This window comes from Myotis myotis, unplaced genomic scaffold (assembly GCF_014108235.1).
Source record: "Myotis myotis isolate mMyoMyo1 unplaced genomic scaffold, mMyoMyo1.p scaffold_m19_p_3, whole genome shotgun sequence".
In the NCBI taxonomy this organism is placed as follows: domain Eukaryota; kingdom Metazoa; phylum Chordata; class Mammalia; order Chiroptera; family Vespertilionidae; genus Myotis; species Myotis myotis.
The window spans coordinates 111,307,880-111,321,810 of NW_023416335.1; the positions used below are offsets into that span (position 1 = coordinate 111,307,880).

Genomic DNA, 13,931 nt, shown 5'->3' on the forward strand with positions numbered 1-13,931 from the left:
AATCCTCAACAAAATCTTAGCAAATCGGATCCAGCAGTACATCAGACAGATCATACACCATGACCAAGTAGGATTTATCCCAGGGATGCAAGGATGGTACAATATCCGCAAATCAATAAACGTGATACATCACATAAACAAATTGATAGAAAAAAACCACATGGTCATATCAATTGATGCAGAAAAAGCATTTGACAAAATTCAACACCCATTTTTGATAAAAGCTCTCAGCAAGGTGGGAGTAGAAGCATCATACCTCAACATAATAAAAGCCATATATGACAGGCCCACAGCCAACATCATACTCAATGGACAAAAACTAACACCATTTCCCCTAAGAACAGGAACAAGACAGGGATGCTCCCTCTCACCACTCCTGTTCAACATAGTACTGGAAGTGTTAGCCATTGCAATTCGGCAAGAAGAAGAAATAAAAGGCATCCAAATTGGAAAAGAGGAAGTAAAACTGTCCTTATTTATAGACGACATGATATTATACATACAAAACCCTAGGGACTCCATCAAAAAGCTACTAGACTTAATACATGAATTTGGCAATGTAGCAGGATACAAAATTAACCCCAAGAAATCTGAGGCATTTCTATACACCAATAGTGAACTTTCAGAAAGAGAGATTACAAAAACAATCCCATTTACCATCACACCAAAAAAATTAAGCTACCTAGGAATAAACTTAACTAAAGAGGTAAAAGACCTCTACTCAGAAAACTACAGGACGTTGAAAAAAGATATAGAGGAAGACATAAACAGATGGAAGAACATACCGTGTTCATGGATTGGTAGAATCAACATCATTAAAATGTCCATACTACCCAAAGCAATCTATAAATTCAATGCACTTCCCATTAAAATACCAATGGCATACTTCAGAGATCTAGAACGAACTCTCCAAAAATTCATCTGGAATAAAAAAAGACCCCGAATAGCTGCAGCAATCCTGAAAAAGACCAAAGTAGGTGGGATCTCAATACCAGATATCAAGCTGTATTACAAAGCCATTGTTCTCAAAACTGCCTGGTAATGGCACAAGAATAGGCATATAGATCAATGGAATAGAATAGAGAGCCCAGAAATCGGCCCAAACCAATATGCGCAATTAATATTTGACAAAGGAGGCAAGAACATACAATGGAGCCAAGATAGTCTCTTCAATAAATGGTGTTGGGAAAATTGGACAGATATATGCAAGAAAATGAAACTAGACCACCAACTTACACCATACACAAAAATAAACTCAAAATGGATAAAGGACTTAAATGTACGACAGGAAACCATAAAAATTCTAGAAGAATCCAAAGGCAACAAAATCTCAGACATATGCCGAAGCAATTTCTTCACTGATACAGCTCCTAGGGCACTTGAAACGAAAGAGAAAATGAACAAATGGGACTACATCAAAATAAAAAGCTTCTGCACAGCAAAAGAAACCATCAACAAAACAATGAGAAAACCCACTGAGTGGGAAAACATATTTGCCAATGTCATAGCTGATAAGGGCCTAATCTCCAAAATTTATAGGGAACTCATACAACTTCACAAAAGGAAGATAATCAATCCAATCAAAAAAATGGGCAAAGGATCTAAATAGACACCTTTCAAAAGAGGACATTCAGAAAGCCAAGAGACATATGAAAACATGCTCAAAGTCACTAATCATCCGAGAGATGCAAATCAAAACAACAATGAGGTACAGCCTTTCAGACTGGCTATCATCAACAAATCAACAAAGGATAGGTGCTGGAGAGGATGTGGAGAAAAAGGAACACTTGTGCACTGCTGGTGGGAATGCAGACTGGTGCAGCCACTATGGAAGACAGTATGGAGTTTCCTTAAAAAACTGAAAATGGAACTCCCATTTGACCCTGTGATCCCACTTCTAGGAATATATCCCAAGAAACCAGAAACACCAATCAGAAAGGATATATGCACCCCTATGTTCATAGCAGCACAATTCACCATTGCTAAGATCTGGAAACAGCCTAAGTGCCCATCAGTAGATGAATGGATTAGAAAACTGTGGTACATCTACACGATGGAATACTATGCTGCTCTAAAAAGGAAGGAACTCTTACCATTTGCAACATCATGGATGGAACTGGAGAGCATTATGCTAAGTGAAATAAGCCAGTCAATGAAGGAAAAATACCACATGATATCACTCATTCATGGATAATAGAGACCATTATAAACTTTTGAACAATAATAGATACAGAGGCAGAGCTGCCTCAAACAGATTTTCAAACTGCAGCGGGAAGGACGGGGAGGGTTGGGGGGCACGAGGTAGGGGGGTAAGAGATCAACTAAAGGACTTGTATGCATGCATATAAGCATAACCAATGGACATAAGACACTGGGGGATAGAGGAGGCTAGTGGACTGTCTAGGGCGGGGGGATAAAATGGACACATATGTAATACCCTTTGTAATACTTTAAGCAATAAATAAAAAAAATAAAATAAAATAAAATAAAAAAACACATAGAACCAGCACTTGTGAGAGCAATTAACACATGGCCACAACACATGACTTGTTTTGTGGCAGAGTTAGCTGCAAAGAAAGACGCCGATGTCTAAGGGCATCATCTACTAAGGGACCTAAAGGTAATGAGTCAAGAATGTCCTATCTTCCAATTTTCAGAAAACAAAGTGGTGTTTCTAAATGACACACCAAAAAGCCTCCTCAAACCCTATATCACTGAGACCATGTGTTCTCAAACTGACAGTCCAGGAAGACACTTGAACAACAATGGTTTTTGTTTTTTCCCCCTCATTTACTCTAAGAACAGGACAAAAGACATTGACTAAAGTATGTCAGCATAGAGACTGAACACAATTTTTCTATGATTAATATTACTTATTGTTCAATTATGCTGATTCGTCTTAAATTTAGTAATAAAATGTGCTACTAAAATGTATTTCCTGAGGATTGTTTTAAAGTCTTCAAACCTCAATATTTATTTTTAATTAAATTAGGAAACGTAACTACAATCTTTCAAAATTTACTAGTGGTATTAAAAATATCTCTGGAAATTAGGGGAAAAGCAATCCATCATTTCTTAGAGCTGTAAAATCCCCTCTGTTCAATGTAAAGATTAATTTAAGGAGAAACAGGCATCACGGGGCATACTCACCAGTGGTTCTGCCATGATGATGCGAATCTTGCGCTCAGCCTGGGTGGTGAAGTTGACAAATAAGCTCTTGAGGACATATTCCCCTGGTTTGCTGTCTGGGTCCACATTGATGGGTAACATGGTTGGTGGCCCTTTTTCCCTTTGTGTACCAGACACAGGTGGAACTGGAGGCTTGATATAACCGTTGCCGACAGGAGAAGCTGAAAAATATAACAGATATTCTTACAAGCTGGAAATCACATCATAAACATTCAGATTAGCTGTGCTAAACCATAGATATAAGGAAAAGAATCATATCCGGAATGCTGTCCTTAGCATCATAACCTGGACTAATTTTTTAGAAATGGTGTCAGAATGTAATTATTTTTATTACATTAGACTTATGTTATGACATATTTGATAATCTCAAAATACTTCTGTGGTTACCACATTGCTTTAGGTAAATTATATTGCAAGTACAAAATACAGTTGATAAATCAAACAATACTTATGATGTTCCAGGGGAGTAAATAAAGAACATATGCCAAAACCGGTCTGGCTCAGTGGATAGAGCGTCGGCCTGCGGACTGAAAGGTCCCAGGTTCGATTCCGGTTAAGGGCATGTACCTGGGTTGCGGGCACATCCCCAGTAGGAGATGTGCAGGAGGCAGCTGATCGATGTTTCTCTCTCATCGATGTTTCTAACTCTCTATCTCTCTCCCTTCTTCTCTGTAAAAAATCAATAAAATATATTTTAAAAAAAAATTAAAAAAAAAAAGAACATATATGTGAAAAAAAAAGTGATTTGTTGTCCTGATTTTCCTAATGGCCAGAAGCTCTCTGTCTCCTGTACTTCATTCTAACTAATGGAACAAGAACTAATGAAATAAATAATGCCCCAAACTTCAGAAGTTTCCAAGAATCAATTTACGGTAGCCCAACTTGCTCTTTCTCCAAAAGGAATGATCTTCTTGAAAGATACAGGCTCAGGAAGGGCCCTATCAATGGCAATCAAAGTGTAGGTCTAACTTTTCACTCCCCACACCCTCGGTACAATTGAGATGCCCTCCTCATCCTTCATAATATGTGCAGATTCATCACTTGGATTAGATTTTGAACATAGTTTCTGGTGAGTGGCCACCTTTCAGAATGCAATAGTCAGATAACTATTTTAACTTTGATAGTTACAGAAAATAAAATTTTAAATTTTAGCTAGAGAAAATAGATTTTTATTCATAAATGGAAATTTTATGTCTCTCTTCTTAAATTGTAACATAAACTACTCCCTTCCACATAAGTACCTGTAAGATTTTATCACTATTCAGTTGGAGAAATGCAAGCATAAGTGGGCTTCGATAGAGGCATTAGGAATCCTAAGGACAGGATAATGATAAAGCAGACATTTAAAAGGTAGACTGTATCATTTTGGGTATAGAGATTAAGGAAAAGAGTAAAGACAAAATTAGACTTCCAGTTTGGACCCTGGTTTGGGTATTAGAGAATGATGTTATGCCATTGATAACAAAGCAAGAAAAAAGTTCTCCTTGAAACAGTATCAAAACTACAAGTAAATTCAAGGCTTCTCTTACCTTCTTTCAACCCCAAGCCAAGTTTTGAGGGAGCCATGAAAATTTATTTTATTATATTAAATTACAAACATGTCCCCATGTTGCACATACTCCCTCGTCCTTCCTACTCTTTCCTAATGGCCCGTCCTCTCTGGGTCCCTTACAATCTCAACTGTAACTAAACTTTAATTATACAGCCTCTTCAGATACAAAAATAAAATATGTTGTATATTACTTCTTTCCCTCTCTATTCTTAGCACTTCTATCATAGTCTAGGCCAGCCGTGGGCAAACTACGGCCCGCGGGCCAGATCCGACCCATTTGAAATGAATAAAACTAAAAAAAAAAAAAAAAAAAAAAAAAGACCGTACCCTTTAATGTAATGATGTTTACTTTGAGTTTATATTAGTTCACACAAACACTCCATCCATGCTTTTGTTCCGGCCCTCCAGTCCAGTTTAAGAACCCATTGTGGCCCTCGAGTCAAAAAGTTTGCCCACCCCTGGTAGGCCCTTCGAAGCCTACGGCATGATTACTAGAGCAGTCCCTCTGTCGCCTTTAGTTCATTAATTTTACATACTAAACAGATCTTTCTTCAGAATGGTTTTTTTTTTTTTTTTTTATTTTATTTTTTTTTTTAAATATATTTTATTGATTTTTTACAGAGAGGAAGGGAGAGAGATAGAGAGTCAGAAACATCGATCAGCCGCCTCCTGCACATCCCCCACTGGGGATGTGCCCACAACCCAGGTACATGTCCTTGACCGGAATCGAACCTGGGACCTTTCAGTCCACAGGCCAACGCTCTATCCACTGAGCCAAACCGGTTTCGACTTCAGAATGGTTTTAATCATAACACTTTTTTACTCAACATTTTCTTTTTTTTTTTTTTTTTTTTTTTTATTAGTTAAGGTATTACAAATGTGTCCTCATCCCCCCCATTAACCTCCAACCTCCCCCCCACACACACTCATGCTCCCATCCCCCCTATTGTCCATGTCCATTGGTATGGCTTATATACATGTATACAAGTCCTTCGGTTGATCTCTTCCCCTTACCCCCGCCCTCCCCTACTTTCCTTCTGGGGATTGATAGCCTGATTGCTGTTTCTCAGTCTTTGAGTCTGTCCCTTTTCATCAGTCTATGTTGTTCTCTATAATCCACAAATGAGTGAGATCATGTGGTATTTATCTTTCTCTGACTGGCTTATTTCACTTAGCATAATGCTCTCCAGTTCCATCCATGCTGTTGCAAAAGGCAAGAGTTCCTTTTTTTTTACCGCAGCATAGTATTCCATTGTGTATATGTACCACAGTTTTCTAATCCACTCATCTGCTGATGGGCACTTAGGCTGTTTCCAAATCTTAGCTATGGTGAATTGTGCTGCTATGAACATAGGGGTGCATATATCCTTTCTGATTGGCGTTTCTGGTTTCTTGGGATATATTCCTAGTAGTGGGATCACTGGGTCAAATGGGAGTTCCATTTTCAGTTTTTTGAGGAAACTCCATACTGTCTTCCATAGTGGCTGCACCAGTCTGCATTCCCACCAGCAGTGCACGAGTGTTCCCTTTTGTCCACATCCTCTCCAGCACTTATCGTTTGTTGATTTGTTGATGATAGCCAGTCTGACAGGTGTGAGATGGTACCTCATTGTTGTTTTGATTTGCATCTCTCGGATGATTAGTGACTTTGAGCATGTTTTCATATGTATAACTATAAGACTGTGGGTCTTAATAGTCATAACTCTAGTGAGAGAATGTTCCAGAGAGTGACCTCTGGCAGTCGTCCTGCCAAACCACCTTTTGAAGCAGATAACTGATATCCACAAACCTGAATGTCTCTTAGACAAATATTCCATTTAAAATGCTAAAGTACCAATTCTCACTGCTGTCATAAAAAATGTTATCTGCCTGTACAAAGCAGACACCTTCTGAGCACAAAAGTCTGTGTACACAACCTTCATGAGTTGGAACAGTCCTAGCTCAGCTAAGCCTTGTGTCAGAGCTGAAGGTGATTCAAGGGGATGGTGCCCATCACTGTGGTGTCAAACAGATCCGATGGGCAGATGGAGATGCAGTAAAAGTTAATGGGGTAAGTGTCCTTTAACTAGGTGACTTCTAAGTTTTAGTAACCCTTCTTGATCCTACCACAACCAATTATGAATAAATCCTAGCCTTTTGTCAGGATAGTTTGCAAAATAAACATATGACATGGCACCTTTCAGTAACTCAGTTATCCAGTGACAATATAGCTGAGAACTAAGAAATACATGATCCTTGCTGCCCAAAATCGAGTCACAAAGTTCATACTACTCTAAACATTAGAATATTGCCATTAGAAAAAAAAAATCATTAGACTCTCCCTCAGCACTTGCTTGCTCTCAATCTACCAGTATTTATGACCAACTGTCTAGTTTCTAAGTTCACTATAGTCTAGAAACAGAAAATTAAAAGGGAAAAATGCAACCTCTATGGGTAGGAACACTAATAGAAGAAGAAGAAAAAAAGGCATAACTCTAAAAAGCCACCAGACCTTAAAAATGCAGTTGCCTGAAGCCATGAGTACAGGGCCACAGAATGTGACATTCTCACAGGCTTGGGGCATCGATGACTCAGCCCAGCATGTGATCATGATTAATATTCATGGCATGACTCTGAGTCCCATGGAAAGGTTAAAATAAGTCTGATATACAGTCCTGTATTTGAGAAGGTGGGAAAAAGAGCAACAGACATTTTCAGAAGATTTCCATTTCAAATGGATAAAACTAAAAAAGGCTTTGGTGTCTAAAGGGGAAACTAACATCTCTAAGAATTTAGCTCTCAAGAATTAAATCTGTTTGTGCACACACCTGAAATCAATATAAAATAACATTGATGTAAACTGTAACTGAAAAGTAAATAAAAAAATAAATCTATTTGTGCACAGGTCTGATTTCTAACTGACATTTATTGTTTTTTATTGAATTTACTAGAGGCCCGCTGCACAAAATTTGTGCACGGGGAGGGGTGGGGGTGGGGGGGGTGTGGAGTTTCCCCTCAGCCCAGCCTGCACCCTTTCCAATCAGGGACCCCTCAGGGGATGTCTGGCTGCCAGTTTAGGCCCTATCAGGATCGGGCCTAAACCGGCAGTCGGACATCCCTCTCACAATCCTGGACCACTGGCTCCTAATCGCTCAACTGCCTGCCTGCCTAACTGCCCCTAACTGCCCCCCGCTGCTGGCCAGGTCGTCCACAACTGCCCCCCCCCCCCACCAGACTGGTCATCCCTTACTGCCCCACTTGCCGGCCTGGTTGACCCCCAACTACCTCCCCTCTTCCGGCCTGGTCACACTTAACTGATCCCCTGCTGGCATGATTGCCCCCAATTGCCCCCCCCCCCCCCGCTGGCCTAGTTTCCCCTCACTGGCCCCCTGACAGCCTAATTGTCCCCAACTGCACCCCTCTGCTGGCTTGGTCACTACTAACTGTCCTCCCTGCCGGCCTGGTCGCCTCTTACTGCCCCCCCCCACCAGGTTGGTCGCCCCCAACTGCCCCCCTACCGGCCTTGTCACCCCACACAACCTGCTATTCAGTCATTTGGTCGTCCCTCACTAACCCCCCTGCCGGCCTGGTCATAGGCAGCCATCTTGTGAGAGCATGAGGGTTAATTTGCATATTACCTCTTTATTATATAGGATTGGGGTGACATTGGTTAATAAAATTATTTAGGTTTCAAACAGGTGTATACAAAATAAATATCCAGAAATCAATTTCATTTCTATACACCAATAATGAACTATCAGAAAGGGAAACTAAAAACAAAATCCATTTACAATTGCATAAAAATATAAAATACGTAGAAATAAATGAAACATTTTTTATTGAAACCGACAAACTGCCAATTCAGGAACAGCCATTCTCAGGCCCTGTTTTCCAGCTCAGCAAATGCAGGCAATCACTTGAAATCTACTCCTTGCCACTGGAGTGCTTTGCCTATTTTCTATCCTCCTGGACAAGCAAGTCAACCCATACTTCCTGTTCCAGTTCTGGCTCTGCCTGCCTGTGTGACCCAGCTGCTCCAGCTGCTCAGCATCCCTTCCATGTGGGGTCTCTGGAAGTATGGCTCCCTTATGATGGAAGGGTCCTGACTGTCCATGGGTATCTTGTGTCCCTCATCTACATACATGTTGAAGCAATGATTTAATTTGTTGGATTAAAAACTTCTCATTTAAATTTGTTGCGTGTGATAAAACTTTAAACTTCACCTCCAATGGTCCGTATTCCTCTCCTTTTCTTTTTCATCTCATCTTTCTATTTCCACACAACAGCCCAATGTCCCTAAAAAATCACTCAGCCCAGTGCTCCTGCTCATAAATGAGAAACTAATGGGGTGGGGTCAAGAAGAGCATCACTTTCAGATATCCATTAGGTCTCAATCTTTTTTGCTTTCTCTCTCTCTCTCTCTCTCTCTCTCTCTCTCTCTCTCTATATATATATATATATATATATATATATATATATATATATATATATTTTAATTTTTTTTTATTGCTTAAAGTATTACAACGAGTACTACATATGTATCCTTCCCCCCTGCCCTTGACATTCCCCCTGCTTTCTCTTTATATTTTAATCTTAGATTAAATATGTTCTGATTTTTCTCCATTGCCTTCTTTTGCCTTAAGTGGTTTTTGTTTATGTTGTTTTCTTTTTATTCCAAATTATTTTTCTACTTGGTTCTGTGTTGGGAGGTGTTTCTCTCTTTCACTGGGTCTCTATTTGCAGGGTTCGTTCCATAATCTGGAAGAAGTCTGCTTTATGCTTTAGGCTCTTGTGGTCCTTTTCTTACATTTTCATTAGATCTATTTCTGACTGCAAGGGATGACCTTTTGAATAGGACTATTTTTTTTTTTCAATTTCACTGACAAACACCTTAATTTTTAGGCTGGTTGTACTTAGCTGGCTAAGGTCTTCAGAATGATTTCCCTAAATTACCAATATTTATAGGAATTACTAACCTAACGGTGACACAAAAACAAAAACCCACAACTCACAGTCCAGCTACATTTCTATTATGACATTGAAAGGAAAGAAAATACTATGAGTTTCCTTATGTGAGTACCCCAGAGGCTACAACTGGCAATACATGTTGCAATAAAGCAATTGGTTTTCTCAGTCAGACTTTCAGAGACATTAATACCATCACTCATTTGTTCACTCATTCATTTCAACCAGTATTTATTCAGTGAGTGCCTGGGTTCCAAGCACTGCCCTAAGCACCCAGAAGATAGGAGTGAACAGAACAGATGGTTCTTGCCCTCATGGAGTTATAGGTTACTGAGGCAGGGTCATATAACCATCTATTTCATGTGTGTCTACACACACACACACACACACACACATACAATGTTAGATTGCAAAACAGTCTAAAAAAAAGTGAAAACTACACAGAGAAACCTGCTTGTCTCTATTTGCCCAAAGGTGCTCAGGTGTTAATAGTTTGGAACTGGCTTGGAGAGGAATGAAAGCTGTGTGCTTTGGGTGGCTGAGAAAATCCAGGCACACCTGGCTCAGACAGGATCTGCTTTTCCAATCCATCACTTTGGCTTGTTTGTATCTGTGTCAGTCCCAGTTGCAAATGAGAATTTTAAGTAGCCTATAAAAGGCATGAATCAAAGTGATCATCAGGTGCACTGCTCTCTGCCTCCTTCACCAAACAGGAGGCTCAGAGAAGAGGACATCTCTGCTTGCTTTTCTTTAGCTTACAAAAACAGGTGAGCACAGAGGTATATTTTTCAAAACACTCAATTCTCTTTCTAATGTTCCTATTACCAAAATCACACTCAGAGCATTTGAAATAAAAGTTCCCCCCCCCTTTTTTTGGAGGGGGGAAGTGTCCCTGAGATTATATGTAATACAATCAAAGTAGGTCTCTTGTTAGAAAGGATGGTCCATTACTTTCTAGAGATCAACGTGACCTTATCTTTCAACATGGGAATAAAATTATTATATTTCTGTGTTCATGGTTGGATATATGTTGTTATTTCTTTCTACCAGTTCTCAGCACCTTGTTTATTCTGTAGGTTACAAAGGCAAACCCCTTTAGTAACCAAGATCCTTCTCTGGGACCACCTTCCCTCACCATACCTTTTTGCCTGTAAGTCTTAGTTTACAGGAATATTTCATAAAGCAAAACAAACCAAGGATGACACAGCTACCATGAAAACATGTCACAGTGTGTATAGAACAATAATAAATTGTCCCCTAATGCATATATGAGGGTACTTGAGAAAAGGCATTTTAAAAGTTACTGCAAAGACTCAAAGTGATCAGAAACTCTGAAAGTCATGCAAAGTAAATTAGGATGAAAAGAAAGAAAACTCCAAGTATGATAGGAAAAATAATTTTCCTCTGAGAAGTATTATTAAGAAATAAAAATATTGGAGCAGGAAGAAACAATTAGTTTGAGCAATATAACATCATTTCTTAACAAAAGAAACAATTTGATATATTTCAAAGTATGTCAAGAAGAGACTAATGGTTACAAATGCTCAGAAATAATTTTTGCCTTGGAAGAAAAATATATTCAACGATATGCCTAGTTCTGCTTAAATAATTTCCATAAAATTTTGATAATGTGAAGTGTTCCTCCCATTTTTTAAAATCTTTATTGTTGAGATTATTATAGATGTCCCTTTTTTTCCCTCCCATAGCTCCCCTCCACCCGGTTCCCACCCCACCCCAGGCCCTCGCCACCCTATTGTCTGTGCCCATAGATAATGCATATAAGATCTTTGTCTAATCTCTTCTCCCATCCCCACACCCCCTTCCCTCTGAGAATCGTCAGTCTGTTCCATTTCCATGCCCCTGATCCTATTCCATTCACTAGTTTATTCTATTGATCAGGTTTTTTATTCATTTGAATTTTAGATTCACTTGTTCATAGATATGTATTTGTTGTCACTTAGTTGTTCATATTTTTTATCTTTACCTTTTTCTTCTTCCTTTTTTTAAAGAAAATCCTTCAGCATTTCATATAATACTGGTTTTGTGGTGATGAACTCCTTTAGCTTTTTCTTGTCTGTGAAGCTCTTTATCTGACCTTCAATTCTAAATGATACTTTGCTGGGTAGAGTATTCTTGGTTGTAGGTTCTTGCTATTCATCACTTTGAATATTTCTTGCCACTCCCTTCTGGCCTGCATAGTTTCTGTTGAGAAATCAGCTGACAGTCATATGGGTACTCACTTGTAGGTAACTGTTTTTCTCTTGCTGCTTTTAAGATTTTTTCTTTGTCTTTTGCCCTTGGCATTTTAATTATGATGTGTCTTGGTGTGGTCCTCTTTGGGTTCCTCTTGTTTAGGGTTCTCTGTACTTCTTGGACTTGTAAGTCTATTTCTTTCACCAGGTAGGGCCGTGGTCGGCAAACTGCGGCTCGCGAGCCACATGGGGCTCTTTGGCCCCTTGAGTGTGGCTCTTCCTAAGCCTTAGGAGTACCCTAATTAAATTAATAACAATGTACCTACCTATATAGTTTAAGTTTAAAAAATTTGGCTCTCAAAAGAAATTTCAATCGTTGTACTGTTGATATTTGACTCTGTTGACTAATGAGTTTGCTGACCACTGAGGTAGGGGAAGTTTTCTGTCATTATTTCCTCAAAAAGGTTTTCAGGATCTTGCTCTCTCTCTTCTTCTGGCACCCCCATAATTCAGATGTTGGTACACTTGAAGTTGACCCAGAGGCCCCTTACACTGTCTTCATATTTTTGGATTCTTTTTCTTTTTGCTCTTCTGGTTGGGTGTTATTTGCTTCCTTGTATTTCAAATCATTTATTTGATTCTTGGGATTCTCTGCTGTTGAATCCCTGTATATTATTCTTTATTTCAGTTAGTATATGCTTAATTTCTGATTGGTCATTTTCCATTTTTTGGCATTCTCACTAAGATCCTTAAAAGTCTCACTAAGTTCCTCGGAGGTTTCTAGAAGATTTTTGAGTAAGCTTAAAACCATGGTTTTGAACTCTATATCCAATAGTTTGCTTTCTTCCATTTTTTAAATTTGTGACATGTTTCTTTGTCTCTGCATTTTGGCTACTTCCCTGTGTTTGTTTCTATGTATTGGGTAGCTGCTAAGTCTCCTTGAGTTGACAGAGTGGCCTTGTGTGGTAGGTGTCCTAGAGGGCCAGTGGCTTAGCCTCCCCAATCACCTGAGGTGGACACTCTTGGTGCTCCCCTTTGTGGGCTGTGTGCACAGTTTTGTTGTAGTTGAGCCTTGATTGCTGTTGGTGTCACTGGGAAGAATTCACCTGCAAGACAATTGGCTGTGGGTTCCAGCTGTGATTATAGTGGGAGAGCTGCTGTGCAGGAGACACCCTTATGGAGTAGGACTTGTTTCAGTGGGGCTTTGGTGCTCACTGAGTCTGCCCCTTGAGTGTGTCGCTTACGGATGTGAAGAGTTGTAATCTGGTATGGTCTCTCACTGGCTCTTGGGTCTCCAGGGAGGTGCAAAGTCAGCCACTGCCTGGGGTCACCCAGCAGGACTTACAGAGAGATCTGCAGATTCCGCCTCTTTGTATCAGGTTTGGAAGTGCCCAGACCAGGCCCAGATGTGAAGCAAGGCAGGCTGGTGCTGGTGCTGGTGCTGGTTTTGGGGGCCTTTTATTGATAGGTTTGCAGCTCCCTGACCCAGCTGCAGCTTGTTTAATAGAGTTTTTGCCTGAGAAAGAACAGATGATTCATACGCAAAAGCCTCTAGGCCAGCCGTGGGCAAACTACGGCCAGCGGGCCAGATCCGACCTGTTTGAAATGAATAAAACTAAAAAAAAAAAAAGACCGTGCCCTTTTATGTAATGATGTTTACTTTGAATTTATATTAGTTCACACAAACACTCCATCCATGCTTTTGTTCCGGCCTTCCGGTCCAGTTTAAGAACCCATTGTGGCCCTCGAGTCAAAAATTTGCCCATCCCTGCTCTAGGCACAGCTTGGGTGGGCTTGTAAATTGGGTGGGGTGGGGTCTCAGGGAATCACCAGGGTGGAGAAAACAGAAATAGCTGCCAGTCAGCCCTGCACGGAGGAGGTCCCAGCATGGGAACAATGACCACTATGAGAACCTCCGTCAGGAAGAAAGCCATCCTGAGTTCCTGCTCTGATGCCAGACAGTCCAGTTTCTCCCCATATGTGTCTGGGTCCCCCAGAGCCTCGCCCGGCACTGGAGCTCAGAGGAAGTGAGAGCTTGTAAATTCAGTTTGTGG

General features: G+C 40.1%; 1 protein-coding gene across 23 annotated transcripts in view; it reads right to left on the reverse strand.

Moving 5' to 3' along the window:
- FRY (FRY microtubule binding protein) overlaps positions 1 to 13,931 on the reverse strand; it is a 611,006-nt gene that overhangs the window by 342,572 nt on the left and 254,503 nt on the right. For all 23 annotated transcript variants that reach the window (XR_004966082.1, XR_004966083.1, XR_004966081.1 and 20 more), the window contains one exon: positions 3,151 to 3,350. Coding sequence is in view for 20 of the 23 variants with exons in the window: in XM_036299683.1 (XP_036155576.1) it covers positions 3,151 to 3,350 (200 nt within the window). In the remaining 3 variants the exon portion in view is untranslated. The remainder of the gene's footprint in view (positions 1 to 3,150; positions 3,351 to 13,931) is intronic.